At 42.3% G+C, this 22,913-nt stretch overlaps 1 protein-coding gene across 2 annotated transcripts in view; it reads left to right on the top strand.

Moving 5' to 3' along the window:
• LOC124777921 (secretion-regulating guanine nucleotide exchange factor) overlaps positions 1-22,913 on the top strand; it is an 84,451-nt gene that overhangs the window by 49,221 nt on the left and 12,317 nt on the right. The window contains exons 4-5 of one of the 2 annotated variants that reach the window (XM_047253472.1): positions 5,447-5,680; positions 19,499-19,654. In XM_047253472.1, the coding sequence (XP_047109428.1) occupies positions 5,447-5,680; positions 19,499-19,654 (390 nt within the window). The remainder of the gene's footprint in view (positions 1-5,446; positions 5,681-19,498; positions 19,655-22,913) is intronic. The other variant, XM_047253473.1, reaches the window with a different exon arrangement.

A 22,913-nucleotide genomic window follows, 5' to 3' on the forward strand; every position in this document is an offset into this window, starting at 1 on the left:
AGATCTCAGGTTTTGGGATGGACATAAGGTCTTGAATTGCCAGAAGTCATGTTGGACTTCTGGGATGTGATCGTGTTTGTAAGGTTTGTATTCAAAGGTGCTGGAAAGTTGATGTAGACTCTCAGCCACATTGTCACTAAGATTGGTCACTGCAGTAGCAGAGCCTTTACCTGCGGGAAGTTTGATAAGGTTTGGACAGGTTTCGAGGTCACGGATTGCTGTGTGTTCCATAGGAGTGTTGATGGACTCACTATGGCGATATTTAGGGAAAAAAGATGAAACCAGGATAAAAGTGAGGAATTCTTGAAAGATTACCATGGGATAAGTGGGTGGAAGGAGACAAGGATAAGCAGTTGGATAGAGGTTGGAACTGTTTTAAACATGGTTCTGCGTGGGGTTTTGGTTGACTGTTGTTAGCGGTGTGCATGCGAAGAAATGTCTGCACTGAAGGTCCTTTACAAGTCCAACTTGGTTGAACCCAGGTTTTGTGCTAAAGATGAATCCTTTGGACAGTACACAGACTTCTGCAGGCATCAGAGTTTTGGCAGAAAGGTTGACACTAGTGTTAGTGAATGGTGTTCAGTGGCACTGTTTTTCAAGGAGAGTGGATGATGTTTTTGGGGATGTGGATGGCAGAGTGGGTCAACAAGACAAGGTCGGGGAGCTATGAGGCCTCAAACGGAGAATGGGGTCAGATTATTAAGCTGTTTATTGGCTAGGGGAGTCCCATGTGGCCATAAGACAGGATTAGCTGGGATAGCTTTCTCAGATGGTGCTGGGAATGCTGACCCAACTGTTGAAGGCCAAGAATTTTCACTGCAGTGTTAGCATTCAAGAAGTTGTGCTCACAGAGTAAAAGGATTTTGTGAAAGGAGTAGAGAGGCTGAGGCTGTCAAGTATGGTTTGAACTTGGAGTGCTTGATTATGAAGGACTGGATTGGTGAGGATGAGAGACTGATGGAACTGGAAAATGTGAAGGTTCTTGTAGTAGAGTGAATGACAGCTCGAGGCATAAATTTTAACAGTAAGCCCATTAGGTGGCCTACCAGGTGCCAGACAGTATTTCAGAAAGAAGATGTGTGGCTGGAGTTTTGCCAGGAAAAATGAGTTTCTTTTTCTTTCTGTTTTAAATTTAACCACACTGTTATATCATGAAGATTGACAGCAGAAATATTAAGAAATAATTTCTTGGCTAGAAGAATTTGAGAAGTGAACCTGTGCAGTATGTCAGTACTGCAGAGAAACAAAATAAAAAATTCACTAGCTTGACCAGTTACTGGCAGTTCTTATGTCTGTTGAGAGGTACAACAGAGAAATCTTAATATGTAAATGAAGTGATATACATAGGCAATGCTCTTCAAAGGTTTTCAAGGCTACCCAAAAATTTGAATAAAAATTACAATTAGAGTTAGAAGCAATGCATTGAAAACAATCCAAGTTTGTTTTGTATGTTACTACAGTATCATTCAATCCATCCATGAATAGAGAGTTCACTGCGCTATACGTTCTATCAAAAGACTGTGGCATTGGGGCTTGCCTCAGCTGTGAAACAGTGTGTTTTAGTATTATAAATCATGACTGCATGTGATTAACTGATTATATTATGGCTTGTGAAGAGGGGAACTTGTGTCTTTATTTGGGAATTAGATGAAAAATCATTTTCAGGCTGGACTTATGAAACAAAGTGCATCTATAAAGATAAGTGATTCACACCACACCTAGACATTGAAATAGTTGGTGGGAAACAAAACAGAAAATTTCAATTTTCTTGGTGTAAAAAATATCCTTGGCCTACAGGTTGCTCTGTAACAAATAAATTATATTGTTACACATGTATTTTGCTTAATGGGTCTGGGATTGAAAAAGAATGGACACCAGCTTCTTTCAGAGTATGGGTGACAAAAATTTTGAGAGAAAAAGCAAGAAACACCAGAATTCAAGGATGCACCTTCAGAATCAAGGGAATTTTTAGTTTTTGGGTCATGAACAAATTGAACATTTGATTTCTGAGTGAGCCAAATTTCTAGGTGTAAAACATAATGTGTCTGTGAAACAAGCTAAATTCATAATCGAGAGATTTATTGAATGTTTGTTTCTTGGGTGAGCAAGAGTTTGCATGCAGGTGCCACCTTGATGTAAGTTTCAACAACAAAGGGAATTACTTTGCATTATTGGACCTTCTGTCTAGACAGGAACAGTTTATTCATGATCACTTGCAGAGCACTTCTAGTTTCAACATAATATCAAGCACAGTTCGAAATGAATTAATTGAATCAATTATCGATGTCATTAATGATAACATTGAAGAAGTGTTACAGTCATGTGAATTTGTGGGAGTGCAAGCAGATGAAACCCTAGCAATTTCTTATAAGTCACAAATGGGTGTAATTTTCAGGTTTTATACACAAGATGGTCCCATAGAAAGATTTTTTGGTTTTCATGATGTTTCCAAAGACAAAACTGCTCAGGGTTTATCAGAAATTGTACTAAATGCATTTGATGTTTGGGGAGTTACTGACAAAATAGTGAGCCAAACTTTTGATCGAGCCTCAGTAATGGCAGGTAAATATGGAGGTGTGCAAAATGTTGTCAGCAAGCTATATTTTTGCACTGTTATGCTCATAAAATTAATCTAGTGCTGTTACATTGTTCAAGGCATTCCATTTATTTTTTAGCATGTCCTTAAATGGAACACAACTCTTAGAAAATAAATGATTCACATTGCCTCAAACATGTGCTACATGCTGGAATTTTAATTCATAAGCTGCTCAGACAATATATCTTGAATACCATGAGTTGAAAGACATTTTTCAAAAATCATCAGATATGAAGATTGGGATGCAGAGTCATTCAACAGTGCTTCTGGCTTGCACAGCATTCTTAATAAAACTCAATTCCTCTTCCTGGTTTGTCTTTACAAAGAAGTATTTACATATGTTGACCATCTCAATGCACTTCTGCATGTGCAATGTTCATATAAAGGAGACCATCAGTTTGTTAAAGGATATGAGAGCTGAAGAAACTGTGACCTAATGTACTGAAAGCTGTAACCAGAAATTTCACATTTAAGTAAGTGTTAGGTAGCATGACTTCCAGTCCCTTAAGATGTTACCTTATGAGATCTTAGATAACATGGAAATGCATTTTGGAGATCTTCAGAATATTCAGTTTATAGAGTTGCTTGATAAGGATCAGTTTTGAAATTATAAATCAAATTTCCCAACAAGGAAATTGAACCAGCCTTCTCACAACTTAGCCATTCTTCAAGGTCTAAAATATAAATCCATTAATAAGTTTCAGTTTCTCAGTGCAGAAAGAGACTTTGAGCTGGCACTCATTGAAGTCAGTGAGACAAATAATGTTGTAGCATATATTTATCGCTCCCTAAATGGAAATTTTGAGTCATTCCTAAATAATCTTGAATAAGTACTAAACAGGCTCCTCTGGACAAGAAATCAATAGTGATGTGTGGGGACTTCAACGCTGATTTTCATGCAACCAGCAAAAGAAAAGAGCTATTGCTCAACCTCACAGATACTTTCAACATAAAACAGGCTAAAACAACCCCAACAAGAATTACAAACACTGCTGCCACTGCCCTGGATCAGATATTTGCGAATGCAGACTGTACTGCATAATGTATAAGTACTAGGTTTAGTGGTCATGAAGCTCAAGCTGTCACCTCCAAAGCCACTTGCTACCCACCCACAATTACAAAACAACTGTATCAGCAAGAAGTTTCAGTACATGTAATACAGAAACATTCAGTTCCCTATAATTAGGAGAAACGTGGGAGGAAGTTTTTCAAACAACAATTCTCTAGCAACTTCAGTGATTACTTTGAAATTTCATTCCTTCTCAAAACACAAGTAATAATACAGTGAAAAATAGACAGATCATAAAATGAAAGATGTAGAAAACTAAAATGGAATGAAGAAAGGTGTGGTTACTGTGAAGAAATGCTGAGACTGAGAAATGATAGTAAATTAAGGCCAGGTGGGTAGCAAGAACCAAGAACATGTTTGAGTGCTAGTTCCTTTCTTCACTCTGTTTTAGCTTTCTACATCTTTTATTTTCTGACCTGTCTGTTTTTTGTCATCCCCCTCCGACCTCTGTTATGTACAACACAATTAGATTTTCACTCATGCATGATGTTTTAGCAGTAATCTCTGTCTTCCATATTACCCTGTCTTCCATGTTTAAGCTCTCAGGTTTTCAAATCTCATCCGGTGCAGTCCCCAACATGAAGTCTTTCCTTCTCATGCCGTCCAGTATGGCTTCCCTGACCTGCAGTTCTGGGTGATTTTTCTGAAATCTACCCATTTTCCTAAATCTCTCCAATTCTTTTCCTTCACCCCTCTTCCTTCCTCTTCTGCCTGAAGAAGGATGCACTGGCTCCGAAAGCTTGCATAAGTATAACCTTCTTTTACGAGTGTGTTCTGCCACTGCTTGGTGAGTAGATTTTTTTTATCTATCTAATGTATCAGATTAGCATGATTTGTCAATATATCTGAAGTACAAGAAAATATATCACTTGTTAAATTGCAAATGGTGTGAAAAGTAAATTCATGAAATTTGGTGTTGTAGAGAGAACACTTTTTGGATTTAAAGCAGCTATTACAGCTCTGGACTTGTCCATAAGCTCAACATGGAGAAGTACATGGTCAAACTACAGTTGTGTCCAAGGAGGAATAGTCGGCAGTTAGGCATATGACCAGAATGATCATTCAAAGCAAAAAAATCTACTAAACATGGGCTCTAAAATACATGATGTGAGAGCTATGAACACTACTTTGTCTTTGATACTGTGAAACAAATCTCTTCTACTGCAAGCTCTTTGCTTTCCATATTTCGAGAAGTGGTAGTATGGACCAAAACAGGGAAAAAATGTCCGGCAAACAGGGGCTCTAGAATGCATATGTTAAGAGCTATGTGTGTTTGTTTATCTTCGCTATTGTGATACTTATGTCTTCTCTCTACTGGACAAGTGCTCAGAGTTCTTAAAGTATGCATTCTAGAGCCCATTTTACTACACATTTTTTGTTTCGAGTGATCATTCCTGCCATATCTCTAAATACTGACCATTTCTTCTGGGACACCTGGTATAATACACCCCCCCCCCTCCCCAATCCACCTGTTTGAAGCAACTGCAACACTGCGCCATCCCTGTGGTTTTTGTTTCTGTCAGTTTGTCTAGTATTTTGAAATTTAAAAAGAAATATTCAAATTGAAGATAGGTTATGTTTCTTTTTATTTGAAATGTGCATGAAACACATATTTTGAAAGGGTTCTAGACAAGAAATGGAATTATTGCAGTTTTCCAACTTATTTACTGGTTCTGAAACTTCTATAGTTTGTTGTTTAAAGTAAATGGGTTAAAGTCACACGTTCTATTATTGCTTGTTTTCTTTTTAAAATTTATTTACTATTTGTTTCACTCTTTCAGTTCCAGGCTTGCCACCAATTAAGATGGTTGCATGTGGTCAACACCATACCATAGCTTTGTCAGTGTGTGGGAAAATTTTTGTATGGGGAGACAACAAGTTTGGACAACTGGGATTTGATCCTTTACTACATCACAATTTTGCCTATCCTATACAGCTTGATTGTTCTGGACGTGAAAGTCTTCCACAAGAATGCTTACTTTCATGTGGATGGACACACACAGTCTTAAGAACAGGTACAATGACTTAGGGTCTTTATGGTATGCCGTTGTGGCAGTTACAAAGATTTAGAAACTTGATAAAAGATTAGTGTGTCTCAAAGAGCTTATGTGCATATTGCATTTCTTTTGAAATATGCTTTTACTCACTTTTCACCTTTGCACGAGATTTGCTGAAACCGTGGTGTTATGTTATTCTTCAGTTAATTTCAGACTGATCATTTGCTTTATTTTATATCTTAATATTGGGTCCATTAAAAATTATAATTTGTACATACTCATATCCTCCCACTATTATCTACAACCATTCAGGAAACTGTGACCCCAACACAAAACAAGCTCACCTTTGTCGTCCTGGAAATTTGAAAAAGTTCTTAGCATTGTGACTCACCATGAAGAGCAAGAATAAGAATTAAAAAGAAACAGCACACTTTTTGTCATAAAAGTGCATTTTATTGCTGCTTTTTGAGCAAAGTGACAGATTCATGTTTGGCATATGTCCCATTTGCCTTACATCTTTATTAGAGAGGCCTTTCTGTTGAGGCACAAATTCAGATTTTGGTGGATTCCTACTTACAAATTAAGATCTATATTTTCCATGGTTCTCAAACATCACTTCAAGCAGATGCCATAATTGTTCCCCTGAAAAGGACGTACAGTTGCCTGTGTAACCTTCCTTGTGTTACATCCATAACAAGAGATTTATTGTATTAACATGCACAATTTTCCTCAGTTCCATTTGCCCTTGAGCACTGGTCTTGTTTTGTGCTGTTGACATCTATTCTGTTTTTTACCATTATTATCTTCCCTTTTTTTCTATTTCCCCTTTTTCAAAGTCACATTTGTTATGATGTTAATTGTCATAATTTAAAATTTTTATTTATTTATATATTGAGATTCAGTGATGTACTATGTGAAGAAGATCTGTGTCTTATGGTGTAGCATTTAAGATAGGGCTATTACAATGAGAAAGCAGAAGATAAAAGATGATTAAGAATGAGGTTTTAGTGGTTTTGGGAGGAGAAGTGGTAGCATAGAGTTCCTGGTCACTGGACTTTGTGCTGATGTCCTGGATTAAATTCAAAATCTCTTCACAGTGTCTCAAGGAGTGAAGACATGTGACATAGTTGAACCTAGAAGGTCCCTTTGGTGCTATTTTAGAGGAGTATACCATGTGACACCACTGAGTTTCACACTCTCCCCTGTCATTCGTCACTGTAATCACCACCATCACCATCATCAAACCAGGCAATAAACTAGACACACACCCATGTACATATACACTACGCAAACCACCTTTCCATGCACAGTCACCTTCAACGAAACAGTCACATTTAGGGCACAACACTCAAACTTTGCACAGAAAAGTGTTCATTGGATGCAAATAAAGAAAGCTTTTGTGATTTAGGTCACTGTATCCAACTCAGCTATACTATATGTTATTTAATTAATTAGAAACTAAAAACGTAGCCATTCATTCATAAATAACAAAATAAAGATATGCATAATTTAGAAACCAAATGAAAGAAAGATAATTAAATATTCAGCAGAAGGCAAAAGATAGAATAGTGACAGCTATATTTCATGCTCAAAAAACTGTGAAAATATGAGATCAGAAATTGACAAAGAGAGATTAATGTCACAAGAATATTTCTTTTCTTATAATTAACAACATCCCCCTGCGGGTTCGGGGGTAAGAATAGGCCCGCGGTATTCCTGCCTGTCGTAAGAGGCGACTAAAAGGAGTCTCCAACGTTTCGGCCTTCTGTGATGGTCCCCTCTTGGGTTTGACCTCCTTTTTTCTTCCAAATTTCCGTCGTCAGTGCGTGCCATTTGGGGAAGGACACCTTACGTGGTGTTTTTGTATTGGTCCATCATGCTCCACCATCTTGCATGTTACCTATTGTCGTGTGGGGGGGACTACGCCCAACATCTTCTGGGTGGTCTCCTTCTCGCCTTGTGCGCACTCTTCTTCTTAGCGCCTACGACAACTGTGCACCCTTTAAACACCTAAAATCCAGCACGGTAGCCAGTCCGTTGTGGTGGGGTCGTCATGTACCCTCTTGGTGGTAGCCCCCTGACCACGCAGGGATCGCACTACAGATGCCTGAGCTGTTTCCTCCCCATGCATGCCAAGGAGTATGTGCCCATCTTGTCTGGGGCACGGGGACTCCGGGCAACGGGATATCGGCCAGGTACCCGTTGCTTTGGCTGGGTGGCGCCCTTGGGGAGAGCCCTCGTTCGGAGTAGGTGGCATCTGGGCGGATGTGGCGCAATGAAGCGCAATAAATCACATCAAGCTGGTGGTCGCACGGCCACCAGCGTCTCTAAGCGAGGTAGAGTCGACTTCGATGCTGCGCAGTATGACCCTCAGACGTTCCCCTCGTTGGCTGCGCCATGGGAGGGACGCCGATCTAGTGCCAAGCGGGAGCCTTACGTACCGCAATACCTTGTCTGCAGTAGGACTGATGGTGACTCCTTTCTTCCGACGAAGCCTATGTTTTTTGTGGAACACCTGGAGGATAAGTTTGGGGAAGTGGCGGGGTTGTCAAAAATGAGGAATGGGTCCATCCTCCTCAAGACGTCCTCCCCAGCCCAGTCACGAGCGTTGCTCTTGTGTGATAAGCTGGGTGACGTCCCTGTTACCGTCACTCCCCACAGTAGCTTAAATACGGTCCAGGGGATTATTTACCATCGTGACCTCTTGTTGCAATCCGATGACGAGCTGAGAGCCGACTTGGAACGACGTGGTGTGCATTTTGTCCGTCGTGTCCATCGAGGACCCAAGACAAACAGGGTGGCCACCGGTGCCTTTATCTTGGCCTTTGAGGGTGATGTCTTGCCCGAGAAGGTCAAGGTGATGGTTTACCGGTGCGACGTCAAGCCATACGTGCCTCCCCCGATGCGGTGCTTCCAGTGCTGGAAGTTTGGGCATATGTCCTCCCGTTGCCCATCCAGCGCTACATGTCGAGATTGCGGACGCCCCTCTCATCCCGATTCTCCATGTGCGCCTCCGCCTGTATGTGTCAACTGTGGGGAGCACCACTCTCCATGCTCGCCGGATTGCCCCGTTCTTCATAAGGAGCGGAAGATAATGGAATTTAAGACCCTGGACCGGCTTACTTATCGAGAGGCTAAACAGAAATATGAAAGGTTGTATCCTGCTTCCCTTCGAACATCTTATGCTGCAGCCACGTTATCGTCGCCCGCACGAGCGACGGTTGTCGCTTCATCTGTGCCGCCTTCAGTGGGCCCTCGGGGCCATGTATCTCTGTCTACCCCCCTCGTGCCTGGTGGCAAGCCTTCCTCTCTTGCCCCCTTAGCAGTTGGGGGCAAACCCTCTTCTGTCGCTCCCCCCAAGCTTACTTCGGGAGTGACATCTGCTCCACACCCGGGAGGCTCGATTCCTCCCCCTCCTTCTCCGGCGGCGTTGCCTCCGCCGGTTCCTCTCTCGCGGAAGGGGTCCCTCGGGGCTCTCCCTTCCTCCGTTTCTTCTCCTTCCCAGCCAGATGTCAGCCAGTGGCTGAAGGTTCCGCCACCTGCTGGTCGTAGGGCTTCTGCGTCGTCGTCAGCCTCCGACGCTCCTTCAGAGAAGCTCTCCCAGCCCTCTCACCCTAAGGGCAGACGCGAGAAGAAGGAACGGAATGTGTCCAAGAAGAAGGACGTTCCGGCGGTTTCAGCACCGCCTGCTGTACATAGTCCTGGCTCCGGGGATGAGGTGGAGATCCTCGCCTCTGCCGCGGATCTCGCCCTCACGGAACCCTTGGGGGCCTCTCCTATGGACTCAGCTGACTCTCCCCCAGTGGCGGCGGTTGGCTCTGAAGTGCTGTCTGCCTCTTAGTCGCATTCACGCCCTCCCAGTCCCTTCCTGCTTCCATTCTCCAATGGAACTGCGGCGGTTATTTCCGCCACCTGCCTGAGCTCCGGATGCTTCTGAGTGATTCCCCTGTTCTCTGCATTGCTCTGCAGGAAACTTGGTTTCCTGCACTGCGGACCCCCGCCTTTCGCGGTTATCGGGGATACTATAAGAACCGTGCTGCCTGTCAACGAGCGTCAGGTGGGGTTTGCCTCTTTGTTCACCACTCTGTCTGTAGCTCGCCAGTACCCCTTCAGACGCCTTTAGAGGCAGTTGCTGCCAGGGTTGAGCTCTCGCCGGCTATTACTGTTTGCTCTGTTTACATTCCTCCGGATGGGGAGCTCCCCCGCCATGTCTTGGCTGCGCTGCTGGCTCAACTCCCGCCACCATTGCTGCTTCTGGGCGATTTCAATGCCCACAATCCTCTATGGGGTGGGACTGTCTCTGATGATCGCGGTCGGGCCGTGGAGCATGTGTTGGCTCAGCTCGACCTTAGCCTCTTGAACACCGGTGCTCCCACGCATTTCAGTGTGGCCCATGGCTCGTTCTCGGCCATCGATCTCTCTATTTGCAGCCCTGGACTTGTCCCATCCCTCCACTGGAGGGTGCATCCTGACCTGTGTGGCAGTGACCATTTTCCCATCTATTTGTCACTGCCACAGTGTCATTCTTCTGGGCGCTTGCCCCGCTGGGCTCTCCACAGGGCTGACTGGCCAGCTTTTACTTCCGCTGTAACCATTGCGTCTCCCCCACAGGGTGACATTGACGAGGTGGTCCGTGTTTTCACCACGTCCATCATTTCGGCGGCCGAGGCTGCCATCCCCCGTTCCTCTGGCCTCCCTCGGCGGAAGGCTGTCCCCTGGTGGTCGCCGGAGATTGCTGAGGCTATTCGCGACCGTAGGCGGGCTCTCCAGCGTCATAGGCGGCACCCGTCTCTGGAGACCCTCATCGCCTTTAAGAGGCTCCGTGCCTTCGCCCGTCGTCTTATTGCACGGCGTAAGCAGGAGTGCTGGGAGAGGTACGTCTCCTCCCTGGGCTCCCGTGTCTCGTCCTCGCACGTGTGGTCCCGGATCCGGCGGATTTATGGCTCCCAGACCCCTATGGGTGTCCCTGGGCTCTCCTTGGACGGCGCTGTCTGCACAGACGCTGCCGCCATTGCTGAACGGCTAGCCGCGCACTTTGCTCAGAGCTCTGCGCCTGCATCCTATCCCCCCGCCTTTCGCTCTCTAAAGGAGCGAGCCGAGCGGACGCCGTTCTCATTCCACACGCGTCGTTCTGAAACATACAATGCTCCTTTCAGCGAGAGGGAATTCCTCGCCGCCCTCGCCGATTGCCCTGATACAGCACCAGGCCCAGACTGCATCCACGCGCAGATGCTGAAGCATCTCTCCAGGGACTGCCAGAGCCACATTCTCGCGATATTTAATCGCATTTGGAGCGAAGGCGTGTTCCCGTCGCAATGGCGGGAGGGCGTTATTGTCCCCATCTTGAAACCCGGTGCGGACCCACTGGCGGTGGACAGCTATCGTCCCATTACCCTCACCAACGTTTTGTGCAAATTGCTCGAACGTATGGTGGGGCGGCGTTTGTGTTGGGTCCTTGAGTCGCGCGGTCTCCTCGCTCCATCCCAGGGTGGCTTCCGTCGGGGCCAGTCTGCCACGGACAATTTGGTGCGGCTGGAATCTGCTGTCCGTACGGCTTTTGCCCGACGTCAGCACCTTGTTGCTGTATTTTTCGATCTGCGGAAGGCGTATGACACCACATGGAGGCATCACATCCTCGCCACGTTGCATGGGTGGGGTCTTCGTGGTCGGCTCCCGGCTTTTCTTCAAAGCTTTTTATTGCGCCGCTCTTTCCGGGTGCAAGTCGGTGCCACCTCTAGTTCCTCTTATATACAGGAAAATGGGGTCCCGCAGGGCTCGGTGTTGAGCGTGTCGTTATTTCTAGTGGCCATTAATGGTCTGGCTGCAGCAGTGGGGTCGTCGGTGTCTCCTTCTTTGTATGCCGACGACTTCTGCATCTCATTTAGCTCCACAACTACGGGAGTCGCCGAACGCAGGTTGCAAGTCGCCGTTCGCAAGGCAGCATCATGGGCTCTGGCTCATGGTTTTCAGTTCTCTGCTGCCAAGACTCGGGTTATGCACTTCTGCAGGCGTCGGACAGTCCACCCTCATCCTGACCTTTACCTCGACGGCCACCTGCTTGAAGTGGTGGACACTTGCCGCTTCTTGGGACTCGTGTTTGATGCCCGGCTCACATGGGTTCCTCATGTTACTCAGCTGAAGCAAAAATGCTGGCGGCACCTCAACGCCCTCCGCTGCCTTAGCCACACGTCTTGGGGTGCAGATCGCTGCACGCTACTGCAATTGTACAGAGCCCTTGTGCAGTCCCGGCTTGATTATAGGAGCCTGGCCTATGGGGCTGCGTCACCCTCAGTGTTGCAGTTGTTAGACCCCATACATCACTGTGGGGTTCGGCTTGCAACTGGCGCTTTTCGCACCAGCCCCGTGGATAGTCTACTGGTGGAGGCCGGGGTTCCCCCGCTGCGGATTCGCCGCCATCGTCTGCTCGCCGACTATGCTGTCCACGTACATTGCTCGCCAGGCCATCCCAATTGTCGCCTGCTTTTCCCTGCCTTGGTCCACCACCTGCCCGACCGGCGACCTCGGTCTGGGCTTTCCGTAGCTGTCCGTGTCCAGTCCCTGCTGTCAGAACTGGGGTCATTCCCTCTTCTGCCTCCCTTCCGGGTCCGTACACCTACGCCTCCCTGGTGTTTGTCCCGGCCGTCCGTCCATCTGGATTTGGCACAGGGACCTAAGGACTCGGTTCCGCCTGTGGCCCTCCGTCGCCGTTTTCTTGCGCTCCTCGACTCATTTCCGGGCTGTGAGCCTGTCTACACTGATGGTTCCCTGGTTGATGGTCGCACTGCCTACGCTTTTGCTCACGCTGCCCATGTTGAGCAACGCTCCTTGCCGGCTGGCAGCAGTATTTTTACTGCAGAGCTGGTGGCCATCTTGCGAGCTCTTGAGCATATGCGTTCCTGCTCAGATGCGTCCGTCGTCATCTGCAGTGACTCCCTGAGCAGCCTCCAGGCCATCGACCACTGCTATCCCTCTTCTCCTCTGGTGTCCTCTATTCGGGAGTCTGTTTCCACCATTACCCACTCTGGTCGTTCGGTGGTTTTTGTTTGGACGCCAGGTCACGTTGGCATCCCGGGGAACGAACGTGTTGACAGGCTGGCCAAAGGGGCGATAGACGCCCCAGCTTTGGAGATCGGCCTTACGGCTCGCGACCAGCAGCTGGTGTTGCGCCGTAAGGTACTTGGGATGTGGGCTGCTGAGTGGCGTGGCATGACAGCCCCGAATAAACTACGGGCTGTCAAGGGGACGACCGATGTGTGGCGTTCCTCCCTGCGGGCTTCTCGCAGGGACTCCGTAGTCCTGTGTCGGCTGCGCATCGGCCATACCTACCTGACGCACGGCCATCTGTTACGTCAGGAGGATCCCCCCTTGTGTCAGTGTGGGTCCCGGCTGACGGTCGGCCACATTTTGCTGGAGTGTCCTCGACTGCGCACACTCCGGCAATCTTTTAATCTCCCGGGCACTTTGGCTTTGGTTTTATCCGACGATGCCTCCATGGCTGATACCGTTTTAAATTTTATCCGTGGTAGTCCGTTTTATGGTTCGATTTAGGGAGGTCCTGCGCCTTTCCCTTTCTGTGTCTATTGTCCTTGTGTCTGTTGCTGTTCTGGTGTGCCGTGAGATGGTTGACTCTTTCCCATTTTTGATCTCGTGGTCAGTCAACCAGTCTCCGGCCATCTTCCTTTCTTCTGTTTCTTTCTGTCTGGTGTTCCTCTGTCCTGTTCTTGTCTGTAGTTTTTGTTGCTGCATTTGTGTGCTTTTAGCGCCTGGGGGGACGTCTCCTCCCCCTTTGGTTTTTATCTGCTTCGTAGACTTTCGGCTCGCCTGATTTTGGAATGGGGGACTGATGACCTTCGCTGTTTAGTCCCCCTTAAACATACCAACAACCAACCAATTAACAACAGATGTTTCTGATTTGATGTTATGTTTTAATCTAATATTCACTGTTTCTGGTTTGAAAATTCAAAGAATAATGTAATTAGTATATTCACTTTTTCATAAGTATGCATATAAATTAATTTGTAGTCATTTTTTATTTGCAACTTAAATGAAAAGCTGCACACATTGGAACAACAGGCTGAACACAACAACACTTATAAGCTCAATTACTTTGTCAAAATAACAAGAAACTTGCATGCTCACTATTTTTCAGCTGCTGTGTACTATTTTGAAATTTTTAACAATGTGATGACAGTGGAAGAACTAAAGGTAACCAGACACAGTATAAATGAAACGGTGAGAGGAACACTCATAGGAGGATGGAAACGGAGGGGTGTAGGGAATGTAGGATGACAGCAAGGGAACTGGATAGGAATATGGTACCAGCAATGAGCCCACTGACAAGCAGATGGTCCCTACTGGTCATCACCGATTTATTTTAAATTGATGGTATATGCAGGGCTTGGCCATAAATGAAAGTGACAGAAGTGGAAGCATCTGCGGCTTGTGGGTAGTGCTTGTGCCTCTGGATCATGGAGTCCCAGGTTCAATTCCCGGCCGGGTCAGGGATTTCCTCTGCCTGAGGACTGAGTGTTTGTGCTGTCCTCTTCATTTCATTATCATTTGGCGAGATTGGACAGTGAAACGAATGGGAATTTCTGAGGGCACTGATAACATAAAAAATGTTCCACTGCATATCAACAGAAATAATTGCCAATATTTGACGAAATGATGTGTTACACATGGTTTGCTGCCAAACTGTGCAACGACAGAGAACCTTTTATAAATATAAAGCAAGTTGGTTTTTCTATAGAAACTTTAAAACAACCATGAAGTCGTAAAAAAAATGCAGTGTTTGCAATGGGTACAAGATGCTAAGAAAATTACTACTTCCCCTTTCTTTACTATGAATAACATCCCAAGTGTAAATCATCAATTATAGAATAATAAAAGCCTGGAAATTTATTTGCAATCACAAATTTTCCTCTCCCTTTCCTTTTCATGCCTTTTATGAAAATGTTAATCAATACAATATATTGAGTATTACTTTGGTTTATTTTCAGAGTACATAAAGTAAAAATTGGAGATAGAAAATAATTTCTGCATTGGGAGTTGAACCCACGACCATCGGATTATTGTTCTGTGCTCTTCCAAGTGTGCCAATCACTGCCTGGAAACTCTGTGAAGAGGAACAGCTCGTGCCTTGCCTGGCACACACCAAAAATGCTATTTTTTCCAAGCATTTTGTCATCTGGAGTCCCCATTTCCATCACTTTCATTTTTGGTCACGCCCTTCATGTCATACATTTAGATGAAATCGATGATGATGTGTAGGCACAGTTCTCTTGTGTTTGACTTTGACATCCTAGTAGCCAAAGTAAAATATTATGGTATAAATAACACAGAGTTAGAAATAATCGACTCTTATCTACATAACAGGAGAAAATTTGTGTCAATTTAAAACAGACACTCTTCTATGAATAATGTCACATCTGGTGTATCTCAGGGCTCTGTCCTTCGTCCTTTCTTCTTCATTGTTGCAGTTAATGATTTGCCACCTTATGTTGGGTCTGAGTCAGTTAACAGCTATGCGGATGATACAACCTTAATCAGCACAGATCGAGATTTATCAAAGCTACACCAGAAATCACAGGACACTCTCATCTTAACACTAAATTGGTTCTCTGCTAACAAACTTCTGTGTAATCCAGAGAATACTCAGCATCTGTAGTTGGGACTGGCTAAGGTTGTAGAATCAAAATCCGTAAAACTGCTTGGAATACACACTGATTCCAAACTGAAGTGACAACCCCATATCAACCAGATCTGTAAAAAGTTATCGAGGGTGTCCTATTTTATCTGGAAACTGTCTGATCTAGTGAGTAACGAATATCTCAGAACAGATCAGTTTGGACTTTTTCAGTCTCATATATCTTATGGGCTGTTACTATGGGGCCACTCATGTCATGTCAGTGATGTACTACTGATGCAGAAAAAGGTGCTATGAATAATGTGCAAGGTTGGTCCCTTATTCATCAAAATGGAAATAATGACAGTAATAAATCTTTATATTTATGCATCACTGATATATGCTAGAAAGAACAGAACAAAATTTAACACCAGAGAGAACAAACACTTACATGACACCAGAAATAAAGAGAGTATTGACATTCCTAGACATAGGCTGACAAAAACAGGCAACTATCACAAAGTGAACTGTTTGAAATTATTTAACAAATTAGCACATACTGCACTCAATACACCTTTCAATAATTTTAAAAGTAAACTGCACAAATGGTTAATAGACGATCCATACATCTTACAGAATTCTTGGATACTTGTAACACAGAAATTGAATTTTAAGTCTATTATTGCAATACTGTACAATTGATTAATGTAGTATAAATAATTTGTACTTGTAACATAAACACTAACTAATGTAGTAACTTCTTATGTATCTTGACATAATTGTAATGCTTATTTCACTCCATGTGGTCAACGGCTTTTCCATAACCTGAGCCATCTGGATTCCACCCAATTACAGCTTTTCTGAATTGTGTAGCTAAGAATTTTCCTCGCAACCCATTCTTCGATCATGCAATCCTCCTGGCCACAATATCCACTCCTCCAGCCCTTTTGCCCATTTCACTGTAGTCCAGTCTGTCTACCTTTTAATCTAAACCCACCCTGTTTGTTCAATGCTCTCCTCTTACTCTGTTCTATCTTGAGACTCCCCGTCTCCTTCCAATCCAACTCCTGTACTTCATTATGGGCCACACACAACTTTTACTTGGTGTGGCAGGATGAGTTTACCAGTGCCACATTTATATTCCATTCCCTTGCAGCCTCTGCATAGCCTAGTTGGGACACAGTGCCAGGACAGTGTAGTGGTGTGTGTGTGTGTGTGTGTGTGTGTGTGAGAGAGAGAGAGAGAGAGAGAGAGAGAGAGAGAGAGAGAGAGAGAGAGAGACTTAATTGTATGCCAGGGGTCACCTTTACTCTTTCAACTTTTTGTATTCTGCCCAATAACCTAGCAGTATAACGGCCCGAGATGATGAGAGGAAAAGCACTGGTGTGAAGGATAATGTGAGTATAGAGAGTGGCAAATGAGGCACAAATAAGGAAGTACAATAAGGAAGTAAGATTAGGGTTTAAAGCCTCCTTCATATCAAGTGGAGACATCACTGGAGAAAAACAGAGAGGAGAGAAAATGTGAAAAAAGTCCATTAGTAGAATGTCCAAGTTAGGATGACATGAAAGAGAGAAAGGATGAAGCTAGACCACTGGAAATTAACGTGAGATATGCCCAAGGTAAAACAAATAAAGTGAAAAGTAGAAGAAGGAATGAAATAAAGGAATGCAACAGCTGACAGTATATGGAAGTTAGAAAAGAGGATGCTGGGTAGCATAGTAAAATGGAGTAAGAAAAGATTTGTATCTGGAACAGCAACTAGCCAGAAGTATGGTTAAAAAAGGTTAATTTGAATTCAAATAAAACTTTTTAAACCATACTTGTGGCTGATTACTGTCTAAATTACAAATCTTATAGTATGTGAAACAAATACTAACAAAGAGATAGAGGGACTGGCCAGTACTTACCTCAGCTCAGTACAGCCGATAGATACACAAAACAGAACAGAAAATTTGCATTCCTTGCTCAGAGGGAAGCCAAAGATATTCTATTGTAAGTACTGTGCCAGTTTCAAACCAAAGAGGATGCATACAGAAGTAAAGAGATATATAGTATAAAGATAAACACAACTATGTAGGATGAAAAGATGCGTGAATGGCTAAAGAGGAAAGGGGAAAAGGAGAAGACTGAAGAGTAAATGGGAGTGAGGTTGGTTAACATAGGTTCGGTCCAGGGGGACGGCGGGATGAATGAATGTGTTGGAGTGCAAGTTCCCATCTCCACAGTTCCGAGGGACTGGTGTTGGGCGGGAGAGGCCAAATGGCATGTACAGTGTAGCAGATTCCTGGGTCCCTAGAATTATGCTGGAGGGCATGCTCTGCTACTGGGTACTGGACATCTCCTAGGCGGACAGTTCGTCTGTGCCCATTCATGTACTCAGCCAGTTTAGTTGTCATCATATCGATCTAGGAACACAAATTTTCTGTTCTGCTTTGTGTATCTATCGGCTGTACTGAGCTGAGGTAATTACTGGCCAGTCCCTCTATCTCTTTGTTAGTATTTGTTTCACATCTTTATATGAGATTTTCCATTAATCATTTAAATCTTATAGTATAACAGTTATGATTCTCAAAATGTCAATTGTCGACAAAATAGTAGTAAGAGAAGAGTTGGTAAATAAATAAAATAAAATTAAGAAGTTCAAGTATCATCAAACTAAGCACATCAGCAATCATCCATGATGAGTGCTGCATAAAGCGATCCGTAACAGACTCAAGTCTATTAAAAATAAATAAGCAAAATAAGGAAGTTGCAGAGGTGATAAGTCGGGTATAGGTGTGTAAGGAAAATAAGGCAATGATTAGATTAGATTCAGTTTTTGTTCCACAGACCCAAAAAATGAGATGATTCTCATGGGTGTGGAACGTGCCAGAAAGTATGACATAAAAACACAAAACATTTGAATATAATACTTACCCTAATCATTTGTCAGGAAACTGTCGAAATAGATGAATACAATGTGGTAAACTGGAACAGCTAATATTTACAGAATTAACACGCTGTCAGAATTAAACTTATTACACACAAAATACCTAATCTTGACTGTTATGACCAAGTGCTGTCAGAACTGAAATCTAACAGACATTTTTATTTAAACTGGCTTAACAGTCTCTTTTAAGGTATTCATCTATAGAGTAGAAGGAGTTGCCTATCAAAAAGTCTTTCAAACTCTGTTTAAACTGTGCTTTGTCTGAAACCAAGTTTTTAATGGTTGCAGGCAATTTATTGAAAATGTTTGTACCTGAATGTTGAATGTTTAGAGAAAAGGGGAAATCAGTGTCTCAGGGAACCCACACAAGTGGACAGTGTCTGGTGCAAGTTGCCATGTTAATTAAACTCTTTCCTGGGGAAAAAATAAATTGCTAACCTATGGAGCCACTCAGCTCTATCTAAATTCATATTTATTTTAAGTAATGGGTTGTTTACAGTTTCTGGACTAGTATATTTTGTAACATATATTTTGTTAATAGCTTGCATACAGTTGTATTACTATCAGTGAATTATCTTGTTTCCATTTGCCAGGTACTCTGAGTTAAAAAATTAACTTTGAGTCCACCTATTTAGAATAAAACATTGCCTTCCACATTCCTACCCTCTGATACTCTCTTTCCAAACAATGGAAAATCAAGGATGGAATATAATAATATTATGAAAGAAAAGTCGCTACTCACCATATAGCAGAGATGCTGAATCGCAGATAGGCACAACAAAAAGACTGGTCACAATATAAGCTTTCGGCCATCAAGGCCTTTGTCGAAAACAGATGACAGACACACGAACAATTGTGCTTGTGTTAGTGTGTCTGTTGCCTATTTTTCACAAAGGCCTTGGTGGCCAAAAGCTTATATTGTAGCAGTCTTTTTGTGGTACCTATCTGTGATTCAGCATCTCCGCTGTATGGTGAGCAGCAACTTTCTTTTCATAAAATAGATACTCTCTTTTCTGTTGTCAAAATATTTTTAAGAATATTTTTCAGTTCTGGCAAATGAATTACCATCACTTTTTTTCCATCAGTTTTTCATCATCTCTCTCTTTTTTTTTTTTTTTTTTTTTTTTTTTTTTTTTTTTTTTTTTTTTTATGACAGGATTTTTATCGTGGTTACAGTCTGCTCTGTCTTAGCACCAAATGCTGAATAATAATAAATTTTTCTTCTTGTATGTGCCACTGAATTTTATATGCTGATTTACTGTTTTATTTGCAAGAACAGAAGAGGGAAAGATAGTTAACTGGGGAAGAAATAATTATGGACAGCTGGGCTGTGCTGAGAAACAAAGACTTGAAAGCTGGAAGCCAACATTTCTGAATGATGTTCCCAGTACAAAACAGATTGCAGTTGGATCTGAACATAATGTGGCTTTGTCTGGTAAGTTTTGGCACATCTTTTTGATGCTGCTGCATGGCTACAACCATTCACATAATTCCACTTTAAAAGTTTCAGGCAGTTCAGCAGTATTATGAGACTGAAATGTTACCTCTTTTCAGAAGCGTTTGACACAAAGAACTATTTTGTATGCTATAATACACTAAAAGTCTCTCAGTCTGACTCCGATAAGGCTGGTGTCTGAGGAATACTATAAGTAATCTCATTATCCACTTTAAATATTATTTTTTCTGCTCATTTTTGCTGACTGAATACTTGCTTTACAGCATAGAGTGGAAGTATGCGAAAAAACCTTCTGATCAAAGCTAGGCCTTCAGTTGTGGCTCATGTATGTGGATGAAATTTTGGGCTTATATATGTGGATGAAATTTAGCACAGGTCTTTGCCACTGTCAAAAATCAACATTTGCTTTGTTTTTCAGTTCAATTCCTTATAATTTCTGGAACAATTTTATATAGAAATTTTCTGTCCTACAAGTTCTAATGATTACAACCACTCGACAAGCCAGTTTGATGAATGTATTCTTTGGATTTGTGGACTCAAGTTCAAGCTCCCATTTGGGTTTTGATGAAACTTTAAAGTATCTTTTCCGCAAACTGATCACGTTTATATATTCATTTGATCTGGAATAATTAGTGAATATTAATAAAATTAAAATTTTAATTTCAGTAAGAGTTATTTCATATCATGATAAAAGTACATCTACATATAAGTTTAAACCTAAATTGTGTTGTTTTGTGACTTGAAACTAATTTTTATACATACATTTTGTGCTTCACAGGCGTTATAGTATAACAGAGAACGACTGATCAAAGAAATCTGTTCTTTTCTTTCAGAATATCTCTTTTGTGTTGTCCATGTAATAAAAAAGATAAAATCATTGAACAGGTTATTAAGTAACGTAGTCAACACTAATGTATTTTGAAACTCACCATCTATTAACAAAATGTGTTACACAGCATTAGTATGTGCCTGTCTTTATGTCTGCTCAGCTTAACTTCCACCAGGGGAAGACAAATTATGTGTGCATTTTTCATTTATTTTAAGGCAACTGAAGATGAGATGGCAGCAGAGATAAAATGACTCAAGTGAGCACCTAATAAATAGTAAGCAAAACATGCTAAGACAAATTAAGATGTAAACACTACATAAAGCCATGAAACAAAACAGAAAGAGTTATGTCACAGCGAGCAGAGGTGCGATATATTAGTGTTCAAGTTGAACTTGTGATAAAAATAGCAGAAACACAGTAATTTGTTGCACCACGTTCAGTAAATGAATGAGACTACCTCCACCCCCTTTCCATTGGCAGTTGTTGCACAGGAACAAACAGAAAGACCTTAATGAAACTGCAAACTCACTTTTCTGTTATCTACTTTGACACAAATCAAGCAAACAAGTTACTATTTTGAAAATCTGATGTAAACAATTGTTAATGTAATTTTACATTCTGGTGATGTTATTTTACATTAGGAAAATAGTAGTTTCGTAAAATAGAGTTGTGGCCATGAACCTGAGACTAGAAATCCACATTTAAGATTTCTTTACCAATTTCCACCAAATTGGTTCAACTGATAATCTTCAATAGAATTTATTTGTCAGTGACAAAAATTTGTACAAAATTTCATCCACATATAGGACCCACAATTGCTAGGCTCCACTGATCAGTGTCAAACATACCAAATGGAGTTTCTTGAACAGTTTATCCTTGTTAGATCTAGCTTAGCTTGTTATCCAGCTTGGTCTCAAAAAATTAATATATGGCATTCCATTAATATAAAGATATGACTATTAATATCCCCCCTCCCCTTTCCTCTCCTCTCCACAAACACAGACAGATACTTAACTAAAGAAAACATGGTTATATTTACATATTTTACTATAGGAAAAAATACAAATTCAGATTTGGGAACTTGCATAACAGAAAGTGGGTCCCATGAACAAATGAAGCAAAAACTGTGGACAATAAAATGTGACACATGACAAGGTGTATTGCTATTGACATTGTACTCTTTCCTTCAAGTACAGATAAACTACAACAATCAGTGCAAGTTTTAAAGTAGGTCTGAACATCAACTATAGGAACATGAAATCAGTACAATCAAAACATCAAAAAGAAAGTAGTACAAGTTGACGGTAAACTCATAGAACAGTTGGTGAGTTTTTGTATATAGGCCTTCAAAAATTACAACTTAATGGACCGGAAAATAAAAATAAAAAAAAAAAAAAAAAAAAAAGGCCTGGAGTGTCCAGTATTGCATGCTATTCTGTAGGTAGTGACTGCAGTGGTACACACTGAGAGAATGTTGTGCAGTATGGTGCCATGAATGAACATATTGGATGGCACATTATATAACAACTTTTTGACCAAAGAATGGGTGCTGTTGTTCGAAATGTATTGAGTGAGTGGTAAGATTTATTATGAAGTTATTTGCATCTCACAAAGGCTTGAGCGCCCAAAGTTATCAACTTTTTAAGACATGATATCAGTATAATTTGTGGGAAGCACAAGCAATGGACAGTGAGTGAATAGTCTTCATTATTCTTTCGCTGACCACCTGAGTTGTGTTTTCCTGTTTATTCTTTGCTTGAATGTTTTTGACAGTTCTCTGTTTGTCTGTTGTTAAGTGGTAATTTTCATGTAGTTATTACTGACACATTTGAAATTATATTAAAATATTATGTGCTGTATTTTTGCCAATTCTTGTGTGACATTCACTCTGTTCTTTTACATATGGAACAGACAAAAAGAAAATAGCAAATAAATAGCTATTGGTTGGTATTCTGGGGAGTTCTGTACAGCATGAGCAATACCTACAAAATTGTGACTCCAAAAGCACAAAAGGGAACAGCAAATTCAAGGACGGCGCAGTGTGACTTTGTGTTAAGAGTCTGTCCAAGACCGGATGTAAGAACAACTTTCACACTTGCAAGGTGAGCTAGAGAGAGACAGATCAGGGAGCTGCAAATGCGAAACATGTTGCGCAATGACAGGAAGTTGCGTTGACCAGCAGTATATATGGCAGATGAAGGAACTACAGCATCTAACATGGCTGACAATCGACAATGAAAACGCAAGTGCTAAAGTTCCTACCAGAGACACCCAAACTATGGTTTGCGATGTTATAACAGTGTCACGAACAACTATACAAAGTTTGGTTTGCAGTAGCAGTTCACAGCTTGGACACTTGAGTGGTGGAGACGATGAAATACATTTTGAAGCTTCCTACAAACAATTGAT

The sequence above is a fragment of the Schistocerca piceifrons genome, chromosome 2 (assembly GCF_021461385.2).
Source record: "Schistocerca piceifrons isolate TAMUIC-IGC-003096 chromosome 2, iqSchPice1.1, whole genome shotgun sequence".
NCBI classification, from domain to species: Eukaryota; Metazoa; Arthropoda; class Insecta; order Orthoptera; family Acrididae; genus Schistocerca; species Schistocerca piceifrons.